The sequence below is a fragment of the Phalangium opilio genome, unplaced genomic scaffold, assembly GCF_054372755.1.
Source record: "Phalangium opilio isolate 3A_F unplaced genomic scaffold, DU_Popi_V2 ptg000070l_1, whole genome shotgun sequence".
Classification (NCBI taxonomy): Eukaryota; Metazoa; Arthropoda; class Arachnida; order Opiliones; family Phalangiidae; genus Phalangium; species Phalangium opilio.
Genome location: NW_028324182.1, coordinates 12,305,127 through 12,321,122, shown reverse-complemented (window position 1 = coordinate 12,321,122; position 15,996 = coordinate 12,305,127). Strand labels below are relative to the sequence as shown.

Sequence of the window (15,996 nt, the reverse complement as noted above, 5' to 3'; positions counted from 1 at the left end):
CAGATGGAAATATCTTTTAAGCCTCGTCCACCCCCCCCCCCTTTTTTTCTTCTTAAGTTTAGTTTTGCATCACAGTCGGCTATAGAGTACCCCCTCTCCGGAAACGTCTCTTTTCAAGATGTAAACACGAACAAGACGACGACGAGAGGCTATAGCTCTTAACCTATTCTAAACGTACCCCTTAGAAGTGCCTCAGCTCATTTGGCTTGTGAATAAGAATGATGGTTATTTAAGGGGATCTGTATACTGTACTAGAACACATTCCAAGGGATGTATAATCATCATCTTTAAATTCCTAATATTCTTTTATCCAGAGCTTTTTCTCTTTCTTTCTTTTTTTATTTTAAGGGCCACATTTTTAGGTCAGGAAAAGATGCCAAGATATTTGTTCCTTAATGGCTAATACATTCTTTATAATCTTTCATAAAGAAACTTGGATGCAAAAATGTTGTAAATGTTTCGAAGAAATATATCTTATTTGCCAGTTCATGCATGGCTATTTCACTCATTTTTAGACATTAGTTCTCGGTTTAAAATAATCGGAAGTGTTTAGTATCCTTAGATAAGAAAGAAGTATATATAGGGTTATCGAACAATCTAGGAATATCCCTCTTTACTTATAAATCTGAAGCTCGGAACGAGATCCCAAAGGGAGGTGTCAATAATGATTGGAATGGAGAAAACCGCTTTATCGTTTATCTAATTACTTTCTTTTTCAAGTAATCCCAGTATCATTGGGCAGAGAAATCACGTACTCAGAGGATTTCCACGAATCTCTTATATAAGCAAAGTTCTTGTAAAGTGGAACTGGATTTACAGGGTGTTTCTAACTGGAAAACAGTAGCCCGGACGTCAACATATTGAATTAATTTATCCCGGACTTATCAAAAACACCCTGTATACTTGGCGTAAGAAGTAATACCGAAATTATTATAAATTACGTGTGGTTACCCCCTCGTCAGTTACCTATACTATATTTCCTAGGAAGCCTCGAATCCCCTCGAATTACGTATTCATGAGAAATGCAGCTCGCATCTAGAAAATTGCCAAGAAGATTTTCCCTAAAAACTCTGGAGAATATTCCATAATAAATCCCATTTTATCTCTTACACCACTACCTAGGTAAAAAAACTTAAATTTCTTGGTATGATTCTGAAAAGCGCGTTCGGCGCTATACTCTTCAAAGAAGACAGTTTAAGGTTTAGCCTAAATAAACAAGATTCACTTCAAGAAAATTTCATATAAACCATATCATGCGAGGCTAGAGAACTCTACAGTGTGGGAAGGGTAAGTACAACGCTTATTTTATCTGGAAATAGGTACACTAAACCGGATTTCTAAAAATTCACGATATTCTTGTGGTCTGTCAAGTGTCGCTCCCTTATCTGTATTCATCTGAATACTCGTTACCTAATTTGATAATTGACAACTATCTTACAGGCGAAATCAAAGGTTCATAATAATTACACCCCGTTTCATATAGTCCGAAGTTAAGCGTATCGTTTTTTCCCGTCATCAGTACGGCGATACCCGATCTCTCCCACACTGTATGTACGTGTATGTATGAGGAAAACGTCCTGTTTACTCTAAAATCCCGCGAGCGAATTTGGCGTAGATTTTTATTTTATTTGCCTCTCTGAATTACTGTGAAGAGATTGTGAAATGAATATTAAAGATAAAAAAAATCCCTTCCAGAAAACGAACTTCAAATAAGCAGGATGAAGACTAAAAAAAAATCTGTTTCCTGGAAGTTAAAAATGTTGATTAAATTCAATCAGACATGGCCCGGGTTCATATTACGGAGTATTATCCCGTTACTAAATATTTATTGAAAATTTATATAAAGCCTATTTTTTTTATGGTTAAGGTAAATAACTTCCAAATTCCTTTAGTTTGAAATTGATTTTTCAAAATAAATAAAAACTGAATATAAGTATTGTCTCCACAAGTTTAATAAATTTAAAATAGAAATTTCCTCCCCAGTTTCTTAACTTTAACCGCGCTTTATGCAGGGCTGCCAGTAATTTGTTAATAGACCATCTCCTTCAGGTTTGGAACTGAATCGAACAGAATTCTACAAGAATTTCAACCTGTTGTGGATAACGGTTGAATTTCACACACAAATGACAGTCAACCCTAGTCCGTAATTAATTCTTTGGTATTTAAAAAATAGATGCGCACATACCGGTTTTAGTTAAGCCTAATCCTTCAGTGCCACAAGGCGAGCAAGCGAGCGAGCGAGATTTTACTAAAATCATTTCGTGAGGAGTATTAAGCTTTGACTAGCTAAGTTATAAGTATATTAAAGGCGGACAAACCATCATGCATCTCTCCGCGGGCTGGAGATGGCTGAAAGAGAACGGATATCCGTTTTACGAGCCTCGCATGGCTCGTCAACAGAACTCTATATAGTTACGAACTAGCTGTCTTTAAAAAGACGCATTATCTAACGTCTACTCCAATATATAAAAGGAGGAGCGCTAAGCCTAACCAAGCTTAATATTATATAAAGGGGGCCCCAACGATGGATATTAATGTATAAAACCCTATTATTAGCTATGTCAAAACTTAGGCAAAACTTTTACCCTATAACAGCCACCAACAGAAGTAGGTTAATAATAAGTTAAGGGCACTTCAAAATTCGCGACGTCTCATAAGACCGAATGCACCTTGTGATCAACAAATGATAAACACAATTGAACAACACGATTTCAGCTAGCGTAATATCAAATTGACCCAAGCAATATTTACTATTTCGGCCAGTAGCGGTAGAATGGGATATATTGAAGCTCGTGTACAGGCATAGCTAAATTTTGATGTAAATTTATTGGGATTGATTCGGCCCATTCTTCATCCCAATTGACCGACCGACACTTAGCGATCTTCCCATAGTACAACAACACTAGAACTATTTAACTTCCGATTAATGAACTTCGGTCTTAACCTTACCCTAACGGTGAGGAAAATGGGGTACAAACTAGGCCGAAATAAAATTGCCTAGCTTAAATATACAAGCTTGCGGTAGTACATACTAACTTATTTGGAAGATTAATGACATCCGCGACGCAAATTAGGTGAACACAAGCCAGGACACGCGGTAGGTAAAATTCTGGGTTAAGATTTTAACCTTAATTTCACTCAATAATAATAATAATATGTGATAGTGCATGCGGGCCTAAAAATAAAACCGGCCATTGATTTAATGAAACGCTGCACCCGTTATCTTCCTTTTTTATTTTAAAATTTATGAATAATGGAGGGATTTTGCAGGGTGGTAAGAAAAAAAAGACCCTAAAACACAACAGGCGAATCGTGATTTGCATTATTAAAATCAAGCGCGCTGAGTCGAATCAAAGGCAAGGAGAGAAGAGGGGGTGTAGATGGGAATTTGCATATAATTATCCAAGCATCGTTGCAGACACTAAAAAAAAGGGTTAGACGCTAGAGGGAACCTCTTGTTACTTAATTGCATTAAATGTTAGTTAGTCTTGAGGTTAAACAATTGGGATTATAAATTAGGGTTCGGACAAAGTTTTTATATTGAAAAACCCTGACTTTTACAGCTTATCCCTGAGCATTTTTAATTAAGAATTATGGGGTTATTTTTCGCCTAAGGGATAATTATAAAGACTTAAGATTAAGTTCCAGCTTTGTCTGTCACTCTGTTAGTAACGAACACTCAGATAGAGTTTATTTATTATTATACTTAATTTTTAATAGTTAAGAAGTTAACTATAATATTATAAAGCTAGGAATAGAAAAAGCGCATAATAAAATTTGAAATCAAAGATAATTAAGAAAACATTCGTGTAGTGATTCGTCACGTGACAGGCTACAAACAAACAAAGAAACCTTAAATACACTAAAATGCTATTAGAAAAACACGTAGTCCACTAAAAACATATTAAGCTTAGATTCCATTAAAAACTACTTTTGGGCATTAAAGTAATTCAAATGCATAGCACTCAAACAATTTACTACCCTCCCCTAACATGTAATACTGGAAATAACCTCCCTAACTCGGAAAATTTAGCAAAAAAAAAAAAAGTTACAACATCATAAGCTCTTTACAAATAGTATTAAAATACAACCGAGTTCAATATATAGATTTTTACATATTGGCCATTAGGGTATAAAACTTTTAAAAGAGTTTCTAAATTTCTCCCAACAATGGCAACGAAAAAAAAGAAAGAAAAAGGGCTTAAAGGCCGACTTCCAGCGAAAAGGATTCTAGCGAACTGAAAACCGAGCATCGAGACTATCAATGAAGCCCCGCTGGGTCAAAAGTTGGAAGGGTTCTCGCTAACTGAAAGCCGTGCAATGTGGTTCTAACGAACTGAAAAATGAACAATAGAAATACTTTTAAATTTATTTCCTCTCGAATTTTTGCTTTTCCCTGAAGGAAATTCTCTATTGTTCATCTTCAGTTCGCTAGAACCACATTGCACGGCTTTCAGTTAGCGAGAACCCTTCCATCTTTTACCCCAGCGGGGATTCGATAATCGGCACGGTTATACTCCATTGTTAGTCTCGATGCTCGGTTTTCAGTTCGCTAGAACTCTTTTCGATGGAAGTCGGCCTTTAAGCTGTAGTATAAAAATCGACGGATCTAAAATTATGCATCCTTTTTTCTCTGGGATTTTTTTAGGAAACGAGAATTTCTTTCTTTTTTTTTTTTACTTCTCTGGAATTCAACACTGGTTGGTTTTCTATCCAAGGTACTACAGACGGATGCGTGAAGTCGCGTGGCCTTTACAAGGCAGTAATTTAGTAAAGGAGTAAGGGCGAATGTTTATTGTACAAACACCCAATCGAAATGGTCTATTCCAAGCGAAGGGAACAGAAGTAAAAAAAAACACACCGAGGAATGTTGGGGAGAAATAAAATTGTTTATGCGTTCGGAATAATAAAAACTTAATGGAGTATGTTAGGAAAGAGGCTTTCTTTCTGTTTCCCAAGAGCTAAAAAAAAAATGTGGAAACTGCCTTGTGTGTGTGGGTGATCTCAAGACGGAAAGTGGTTACAAAATGGCGCGTGTCTTTTCAACTATAAACTTAGGCCTTGGCTTGCTTCGTTTAAAGCAAACGTTTAGAGCTAAAACAGTATATCGTAGAAAACCGAGAAACGAGGTGAATTGACGGAGAAATAGGCTTTACTTTTGGGTCGAAAAAGGTTAAATCGAGAGTGGCAGACCATGTAACGAGCCACTCTCCACAACTCGCTTCCCATTTTAGAAGGATAGATTTTTTTGGGCGGAAATGAAAGAAAACGCGTCTTTTTCCCGCCAAAAATAAACGTGGCGCGTAATAGGCAACCACCCAGATGTCGGTGCACTTTCATATATATATATATATATATATATATATATATATATAAAGGATAAATTTTCAACCCTTTTTTCACGCGCGTGCTAAAAACGTTTAAAATATAAAATATACACGTTCAAAGGAACAGTGAATTATTTATGCATGTATTAGACCTAATATATTGATTTTTCGTGACTCGCACCGTAACTTAAACGTTTCACAACTATACGAAAGCGTTTATAACTTACGACCGTGTGTACACACGAGAACTACATCACGTACATATGTATTAATGAATTAAAATACATATGAACGAATTTACATAAAATGTAATATGTATAATCAGGATTTGCATTTCAGAGAGAGATACGAGATATTTTTCCCTCAACTCGTTCAATTCGTACGTATAAAAAATGTCTTTTAATCAAGAGACAGAACCCAAGGCCTATAACGTCGTAGCGTATTTACTAACATAAAAATATAAAAAGTACAGATGCGTTAATTATCTCCCAATTATTTTTCCCAAATTCTCCACCAGGTCTCCAGGTTGGAAAATTATAACGATTTTTCAAATAATTACAAAGACAAAAGCAATAGGGGTATTATCATCCTTAAAAGAATTAAAAATAAAACGGTTGAACGAATCTTTACTAGTAGATAAGGGTTTTAAAAGTATCCTTAATTCAGGAAAAATCTCTAAAACAAGTAGAGAGAGCGAAAGAGAGTTTCGGGATAGGATAGGGGATTCCTTGGTTCTCTCCAGTCCCAATCGGACCCAAATCTTTAAACGGGAGTAGAAACACACTTACACAGACTGGTCCCGTTCAAAGTGGGGGAGAAATTCAAGGATGATTTAAAAGGAGGAAGGTAGGAGGAGGAAGTAGAAGCCAAGGATGTGGGTGGCGCGTGCGAGCGGGAGGAAATTGGGAGAAGGGGAAAATGACTCACGGGCGTTGCTATGGCAACCCCCTCTCATCCTTAGCTCTTTCGGGATATTTTTCGGGGTTCCTTCTCTTCCCGGGAGCGCACCCTTCGCATCAATTCCAACATCTCTACATCCCTCCTTTTCCTTCTCCCCATCCTCATCTAGTTTCCTCTTCTTCGGATGGAACCAAAGCATACAATCTATTACTCTTCTTCACGAAAAAAAAGAGAAGCCTTACACTCCCATACTAACGCTGCAATGTACTGCACCGAACACTAAATCCTTCAAGGTTGCCAGAATTGGCGGGTCTAGAAACGTTTTGGCGGAAAATATGATAGGTTGCGGTGAGCTAAGAAGAATTGCCAGTGTTGAGAATGAGAAACAAGCTGTTAACTTCTTTAATTGACGTTTTCATCAAAGATAAATCCACTCAAATTGCATTGCCAGGTATGGATAAATAAAGAACATACAAATGATAAGTGAACTCACTATCTTTCTCAAAGTGCAGAGCGTAGTCTTGGAAATTAATTAAAATCACATGTAGAAAATCATGTTAAAATCATTCTCTTTTCGAAGAGAGTATAACAGCTATGCATACCTAATTATTCTCAATAGACATCGTCTGCTATTTTTGTGGCGTAAGGTTGTTTATGCATTCAAATGTCGTCTGATTTAAGCAAGCACGTTGGTAAGGAGATCAACCCCTTAGATTAGATAGCAGTTGTTAAATAGTAACCTATACCTACTATACGAGATTGGGCTATTTTTGAATGGGAGTTTTGGCGGGAAATGGTATGGCGGGAATAACAATGAACTGGCATCCCTGCTCCGACAGTCACGAGCTAGGGTAAGAGAAAACAGGGACAAAACGTTCATTCAATCCGGGGGTAGGGAACCATAGGGTGCACTATGGTATAATCTAGAACCGAGCCACGCGTGTACAGTATAGTACATCGAATCGAAAATGGGTGAGCCCTAGTATAGCGCGCACCACGAATTTCTATACTCTTACTCTGCAGAAGCAGTGTAGTCGGTTTCTTCCACACAGCACCACCAAATTGAGTGTCCCAATCTCCCGGGGAGAAAAAATAGAGCTATACCTTCTCCATCTTCTGAATCGATATAAGCCTTAATACCAGGGATACACAGACACACACCACCAAGTATATCCCCCCCTACTATAGGATGGTATATCTTCAATGCCTTCGAAATCAGTGGTCCAGAGAGTCCAGACCCGGCAAAAATAAGCGTAAACTGGTAAACACAAATTTGGGCTGAAGTCAACATCATCTGGCTTCATTCGATACAGGGTGTGTCTGAAAGGTTCATCAGCGATTGAGGGCAGAGTGATCTTTGGACGATTACAAGTCGAAAATGTGACTTTTATGACATTTTACCCAAAGGGACACCATGATTTTACGGACGACCCCTTTAATTTAAGGGGTCAAGACACTGGAAGAATAAGGGGCCATCCTTAAAACACTATAAACATATCTTGAAAACTGTGTCCCTTAGAATATTATCGACTCGAAATCGTGCACACTTAATTTCAGACAACCTTTCATAAACACATTGTATACTATACAAGTCATCTTGAGGGTAAAAACAAACTTCTAAAGGTCTATATTGCTTTGTGGAGATACTCGTGTCAAGAAGAATACCGCAAACCAGACAACGAAACGTTAATGTCACCGTAATTGCTACCAGAACAACTTATACTTAATTGCTTGGTCTGTTCCATACAGAGTTTTTCTGGTATACGGAGACAAATTTCGCCAGTTGATGCGGTGCATGCGCTTCTCAACCACAACAACCGACCGCATGCAGTCAAAAAACAAAACTATGAATTAAGAAGCTAAATAAAAGGAGACCGTTGCTTTGAGGCCATCCATGACTTATTCTTAAGCATAAACCCCAGGATGAATTTAAGCCAAACCTTTAGAAAACTAAATACACTCTGTATACGTAATGAAGGACTTCTTTTACGTGGATAATTAATTGAAGTGTCTAAACGTCCAAGACCAATCAAAGCATCTTGATAAGTGCAAAGAAATATAATATTTTGGTGTAAAATGCAATTGTATTGTACACTTGCAGAGGTCATGGCAAAGAAAGACAGTGAAACTCAATCGAAAAAAATACGTAATAAAAGGACTTCTTTTACGTGGATAATTAAAGTGTCTAAACGTCCAAGACCAATCAGAGGCTGAGCATCTTGATAAGTGCAAAGAAATATAATATTTTGGTGTAAAATGCAATTGTTTTGTACACTTGCAGAGGTCATGGCAAAGAAAGACAGTGAAACTCAATCGAAAAAAGAATATATATTGCAGGCTCGTGTATTTGCAGTAAAGTCTATAGCTGATTTTGGACATTTTTGTGTTCCTATAAAGCTTTTTTGGGTCAGATTACATTCCATATCTGACGTAGTAGAAACAATATATAGATGATGGGGGGTGAGAGATGCGAAAGAGATGATAGAGACTGAAAAAAGACGGACTTCCCCATTCAAATCAATTGCTTTCAAACATTTCAAATGACAAAAAAAGAAGTATTCCGGGTCTCCATTTCAGGGATTTTGGAAGTGTAGGTCTATAGACAATTCCTCTTATCCAGATTTTCCTCGCATTTTTTCTTCCCATACCTTAGTCTCAAAGAAAGACGATTTTCAACTTAAAACAATACTAAAGATAAAGGCAGGAATGTGACATTTCAATCAGTAATCTTAAGACTTCCTATAAGTATCATTTTACAATGAAAACCGTATGATGTCTTTTTCCCGCCAAAAAAAATTGAAGAAATTTCCCAGGAAACTTCCCGAACGTTCTCTCACTCTCTCTCAAGATTCTATTTTTTTAGGCTACGCGACCCCATCCGACAAATATATATAAGAGCCAAGGCGAGGGGTAGACCACTTAATTTAGGATATGCGTTATAGAGTTCAAAACATACTATAAATAAGGGTTGCCACGGAATTTTCAGAACCAAATTCCCTGACTTTTCCAGGTTTTTCCCTGACCTTTTAGGGCGAAAGGGTACATTTTTACGGCACGTTTTAAGTTCTTATAATTAAATAAACTCTCTACATTAAGTTTTCCAATGTATTTTTCGCACCAAAATGAATAAGAAACATTTTAACTATAAATAACAGTCTGAGAGATTTTTTTAAAGGCATTTACTTTACAAAAACAATTCTCTAGACGTTTTTTAAGGATTGCTCTAGAGTTTTCTGTGTTAAGAGAGGATGAGGAGAAACTTTCATTACTCTTTCAACAAAGACTTATCCCCAGAAATTTTACCCACTAAAATCAAATTCCCTGACTTCGCTGAAATTTTTAAAATTCCCTGACTTTTCCCTGACCTTTTTGGCCCATTTTTAAATTCCTTGACTTTTCCAGGTTTTCCCTGACCCGTGGCGACCCTGAATGTAAACAAACCAATAAAACCAAGATTGAAGAATTATTCAATTTAATCACGATTAAATTCGCTTAGGGGGGCGGGGTTTCGTAAAACAATGGCCTACCCCTCGAGAGAAGGTAAGAAATAATAAAGAAAAAAGTGGAGAAAGAGTTATATTTTAGATCCTTTTCCGAAATTCAATCGAATTTTTATTCCTGGGGAATATAACAGAGGGTATGTTTCTGACGTTTGCAAAACGAAGAACGAAAAAATCATTTTGTGTAAACTGTAGTGGGGGGAGAGGGGAGTAAAACAGGTTTAGTCTTATGGTCATTTTTTATCAGCGCGTAATATATAATATAATATTGTAAAAAAAGTAAGATGGAAGATTGCTATATAGAAAGACTATAGAGAAACTAGTTTGTGGTCCGTTTTTAGAATTGAACTTTGCAGTTTAAAGTTAAAACTGAAGTTGAAAAATTCCTGAACGTTTCTAATAAAGATGAAAGCTTAAGGCCGGGGATGGATGTTATTTGGGTGCACGATTATGAGTGTAACTTCTATGTCCATTTTGATTGTCCGGACTCCTAAGGGCCACTGTTTTCGAGTTAAGATTGTCCGGAGTATTTTAAGGATGACCACTTAAAATTAATTAAGAAACTGATTTAGGCAATGATTGCTAATTTAATTAATTAAGGGGTAATTTCCCTAAAAACACTCATCAAATCATAACTCGAAAACAGTAGCCCGGACGCTAAAATGGAGATAGAAGCTTCATTTTCGACTCAAAATTGATTTCCCAAAGAACATCCCCCTTAACTTATTATCTCCAGACTTATCAGAAACACCCTGTACATCAGTTATTGGCAACAAATAAAGCTACCTGCCTGACACGGTGCGCGGTATTTATAATTCTGAGTTATCTTTTACTCGGTTCAAGAAAATAAAAAGTAATTCGTGGATGGTATAGTAATAATTAATGATAAAAATCTAGATTTAATTAGAAATACGATGATTAAAGTACCTATAAAGCCGTTATATATTGCAATTTATTTGATCCACTGGAGGAAAAAAAGTAGGCGAGTTTGTTTTGTAATATTATCTGGCCACAATTTTTCAAATCCAAACTTTGTTAGCAATAATTTTGCATGAGAGAAAAATAGACCAGACGTACGAAAAAAGGCCTAAATTACACCTGAAAAAATTACCTACAAATATTTCAATTAAAGTTATGGGGTACCATAACCCATTTTCCAACCGCAAGGTAGAAAAAAAAGACATTAAAATTCGGAAATTACAATTGCGTATCTTTGAATAAAGGTGTAATTGAGGAAGGAGTAACAAACGAGTACTAAACAGGTTATTAAGAGGCATTATCAGGGCTCTAACGTATTAATAGCGACACCGCGAACGCTAAAGGCATTAAAATTATTATGGGAGGTGCATTGAACCGGACCCGGTGACCGCCGCGCGACAAAATTACGTTTAAAACTAAATGACACGCGTTTCGAATGTTAATAATATACACTTAAGTTGTTTGTTTCAAAATCTGGTTAAAACAACAATGTTGTAAACTTGTAATACTAGGCATAAATTCCTTCCTGTATACCGTCGTATACAACTATACTATATAGATTTTCAATAAACGTACACAAACACGTGATATAAATGAGCTACCTGATGATGTCACTATAGCGTTGACACTTGACAACGACGTGTGCTGGGACCCTATTAACCGACTTAAATCAAAGCGGAAGCGTCAAATTAACACTTGTTTTGCAAGGTGTCAAAGCTGGTAAACCTTTAGGACTAAATATCGTACTGCAAAGACAGAGAGAGTCCAGTTGAAGGAGGAAGAAAAGCGCCGACCGAAACCAACTACCGCCCTCGATCCTATCAAACGCTCTCTGAATTCGAGGCGAGTGCCAGCCGTTTTTCCAAGAGAGTCGCGAGCCATTTTCATCCCCCCTGTTACGATCGTTTCGCCCCCCCTCCCTCCAACCCTACCATCATTTCTCTCACGCTTTTGGTTAAAACGCCGGAAGTAGCCGCTACTTCACACATACACATAGGATTATAACAGCACACCCCACGCCTGCCTGCCTGTGACCAAATGGCGCGCCAAAATCAGATCCAATGCACGAAGAGCTCTAATTAAAGAAAGTATTGTGCTTTGACTTTTTAGTTAAACACGCTATCTTCATACGCAATTCTGTGACAAGTTTGTAAAGTGTAATGAAGATAATTAGGCCTTAACTACTCAGGTATCCATTGGTGAATGGAATAAACTAGTTCTTAAGGTCCACCATATTGGGGGGGGAGGGGGGTAAAGTTTTCTTGACCAATTACCTTAGACATGGATGATGGATGCAATTAAGATCGTCCCTTCCAAATAAAGGACTGCTTGAAAATGTAGTAATCACAAATACAAGACTTATCGGCTACCGGATCAAATCAGGGAGAAAATAGGTACGATGGAGTGGTAGGTAATGTTGATGGGTGACCTGCGGCAATGAAAGTCTCCCAGTGTACCTTGCGTACGCCCCTGCCCTTCCGTAGGTGATTGTCGAGTGCAGCGCCATTGTATTTGTATGTGGAACTAACTCCTTTTTTGAGACACACTAGGCATCCTACTACCCTACCGAACCGCTGAGCATACTGGGAGGACTTCATTGCCTTAGATGTTGGTACAGACTGCAACGTAACAGGTATGGAGGTTTCTACTCCATTCCACTCTCCTTCAAGATCAAATTCTCGATTATAAGTTATAAGACCGACGATATTATTGTTTTCAGACGCGTTTACATTGCAAAGCGAAAAATATTATCCTATATTCATAGAGAACAAGGTTAATGCTGACATCTTTTGACACAAGAACAACTCAGTCAAGTTCCGTATAGACAAATATTTGCTCAAATCAAAATCATTTTGTATAAGCTTGGAAAGTGAAGGCTTTGGAATGACTGTATGGATACAAGAGAGTTTGTCTTAAATAGACTTTGAGTATATGTGGAAGCTTAGAAAACAGCCGTAAGCCTTTGCCTTCAATGTGAGAACGCGTAAGAACGGAAGGAGACATCGTTGAAAGAGCTTTCCTATATCCGCGAACAAACACAAAGATAATCTAGCACGATAATCCGTCACTTGACGTTTTCGGTTCACCCTCAAACTTAACATTGTGTAAAAACAACATTTATGTCTTTTAGTAACCCTGTTCAGAGTGATTAGTTTGCAAACCGTGATTAGTAATGTATGGGCTCACGTTTCCCAAAACACTTTCAACATTCTATTTGTTTTGTTAATATTTGGCTTTGTTTTGTAAATTTTTGTAATTTTCTAAATGCGCTACCTCTAGTGTTTTAAAAAAGGCAATCATATTAAACCTGGGAGTACTTACTCCTGAATGCGAGCTTGGCTGCGGAAACATGACATAAGCGGTTTAAATAGTTCATTTCACTGTATAAAAATTCCGGTTAAAATTAACAGTTTTAATTACATTATTTTAAAGACAAACAGTTAATTCTGCGACTGATTAATTTAATTAATATATTCTAGTTTGGGTCTTACGTTAAACTTGCGATAAGAAACTAAGAACTACAGCGATGCCGCCGACGCCTATGTAAAACGCGGGAAATCTTGGCGCGTTTTCCAATAACGGTGCAGTTCCCGCCATCTACCAAAGATAATATTGCTTAACATTCTTCCGAAAGAAAAGTGGGAGATAAGAGAGATAAAATTATCTTTTTGAGTTTTTGAAGATAAATTTCTTCAAGTATAACTGTTTATAAAATCATTAATGAAATAGAAATCTATAATGTATCGATTACTCACTACAGAATCACGATTCAAAATATTTTGGGGAGCGTCAAACCTCCGGCGTTATTGGTCGGATAAGTCACATGATCGCCCGATTTATTTTAAAGCTATACTCTCTATATTCTATAATATAGACAGACAAGTACTAGTCAGATGTATATGGGAATAATTTAAAATGAATAGAGATCAAACATGGTTTAAAATTTTATTTTTGCAAAAAAAAAAAGTTAAAACAATGTTCACAGAATATTTTTTCATCAACATAAATATTATATATTTTTCTTCTTTCGTACTTTATAACAATGTGTGTGGGGGGAAAATATGAATTATTTACAAAAATGAAATTTTGTGACATTTATCTAAAATCTTATAGAAAATGTACGAATATTGTTCAATAAAAACATGTTTCATGTTTATTTACACGATTTGTGATAATGATGACGTGGTAGATGAACTACTCTACGTTGATGAGATCTTCTTTTCTTTTCTTCTCCATGGCACGATTTCTACTTCTTTCCTCTCTTCGGAGTAGCCTTCTTCTTGGGGGACTTGGCTTTCTTGGCGGCTGACTTCGTGGGGGTTTTAGCTTTGGCGCTTTTCTTGGCTGTCTTGGCTTTTTTGGGCGACGCGGCCTTCTTGGGGCTTTTCTTGGCTGCAACGGGCTTGGCTTTTTTGGCGGCCGCGGCCTTTTTGGGTTTGGCTGCCGGGGCTTTAGCTTTCGGAGCGGCGGCGACGACGGCCTTTTTGGCTTTCGGGGAGGCGGGCTTTCTGGCTTTCTTGGCCGCAGCCGCTTTGGTACGTTTGGTGGTGGCTTGCGGTAAGGGTTCCGTCGCTGCGGAGAGCTTGAACGATCCGGAAGCTCCCTGACCTTTGGCGTGTTTCAAAACGCCCGTTGAGACTCCTCGTTTCAAAGCCATTTTCAAATGAGTGTTAACCAACTTTGGATCCTTGCCGACGTCGTAATTAGCTTGAATGTACTTAATAATGCCTTGACGGGAGGTTCCTCCGCGTTCTTTCAACTCCTTAACGGCGCTGACCACCATATCCAAGTACTTGGGATGAGAAGACGGGGTTTTAGCTTTCTTGACCCCTCCAGTCGCTTTCGCTTTACGTCCTTTGCCTTTCGTGGCTTTAACGGCAGTAGCTGGAGCATCCGCAACGGGTTCAGCTTCCATTTTAACTCAAAAGGTTCACGAACTGACTGACAACTTAAAAAATTAGGCCCAAAAATTCAAATTTACGGAGCTTCGAAAAGAGCGCCTGCAACCGCTACTAAAAACTATCAAGTTCTAACCGTTCCTACCTCGCGCCATTCTGTTTATATGCGCGAGGCCTGGCGCGATGAGAGGCGACGTCACATAGAGTTCGACGTCACACTCCCAATTTCTCCGCTCTTCTAGCGAAAATTCCTCCTCGGAATCAAATAGGATGTGCTTGTTATATTTACAAAATCACCCCTAAAACCTCAACTAATGAACGTATTTAAACAAAATTAGGCTTAAAGGAAAGAGGGATAATAGGGCTATCGATTGATACCGGTGTCAAATTTGAGAGTTAATTGGAAAAGAAGATATAGCGTTTTTAACGGTGCAAACTTCGATGAAAATCAGCAATATTTATGTTTAGAACTCGAGTAAACAAGGACTCTTTAATCTAGGGGTAATTAAAGTTAATTATAATGATTATTTACATTTCGGCTATACGTCAAAACAATCAGTTCAACTTGGGGGCTTTTAGTTTCGATTTTACGAGCCTTGAAAGACGACCCATAAAACACAAAATTTTCTTGGAAAGATCCGCTATGTTTTACTATCTGTTATCCCAGATTTTCAAAACGTATGGGCCAAGTTGGATACAATTTAAAAGATAAATAAAATTAAGTTTAAATACTAAATAAGATTAATTTTAACGGTGTTATAACCCGGAAACCAAGTTATTTAAACCCAAATGTATAATAATATTAAAGGAGAAAATTTTTTCTTTAATATTATCTTGAATTATACGAAAGCTTAGCTCGGATCTAAAATAAACAAGAAAATAATCTTTCCTCCTTATTGGATTTTTGAATTGTTGTGATGTTTAAAGTAAACAGTAAATAATGCAAATAACGATTTCAAATATGCATAATAAATTACGGGACTTAATTAAAATTCAAAATAAGTTTATGGAAAATTCCTTCCGAGTGTTCCGGATTTCGTGAGCTCTTAAATTCTGGGATTATCTATTATTTAATTGTGTACAGATAAATATTCAAATAATTTCAATTTAAGGAATTCCTCTGGCGAATTTAAAGAGTGAATGGTAAACAATAAATAATTTAGGCCTATTAATTAAAAGTTATGGTTCAGACCAAGTTGTTAGTTGCGCTTAGTTCCACCCCCTGTACCCATCGTCGTATGATTAAATTTTAAATTGGTAGCTATAGTATTTCAGCCTCACTTTTGATATGATTTGTGGTATGAGTGGGAGATAATGTGGCCAAGGAAGATCGGTGTGGTATCGCATTCGCAGCAGGCAGAAAAAGGGATGTTGCACAACCTTCACTACACT

At 37.3% G+C, this 15,996-nt stretch overlaps 2 protein-coding genes across 2 annotated transcripts in view; both read right to left on the bottom strand.

Annotated features, from left to right (window-relative positions):
* Window positions 1-11,566, bottom strand: part of LOC149661704 (rhomboid-related protein 2-like) — a 110,971-nt gene extending 99,405 nt beyond the window's left edge. Inside the window, exon 1 of the mRNA XM_089843273.1 lies at window positions 11,308-11,566. The gene's annotated coding sequence lies outside the window, so the exon portion shown is untranslated. The remainder of the gene's footprint in view (window positions 1-11,307) is intronic.
* A 2,071-nt stretch (window positions 11,567-13,637) lies between these two features.
* LOC149661703 (putative histone H1.6) lies at window positions 13,638-14,761 on the bottom strand. The gene has a single exon (XM_089843279.1). The coding sequence runs from the start codon at window positions 14,619-14,621 to the stop codon at window positions 13,953-13,955; it is 669 nt and encodes a 222-aa protein (XP_089699405.1). The 5' UTR covers window positions 14,622-14,761; the 3' UTR covers window positions 13,638-13,952.
* Window positions 14,762-15,996: the final 1,235 nt, after the last annotated feature.

Coding starts and splice junctions, on each gene's coding strand:
- LOC149661703 (XM_089843279.1), bottom strand. CDS start 14,621: ATGGAAGCTGAACCCGTTGCGGATGCTCCAGCTACTGCCGTTAAAGCC.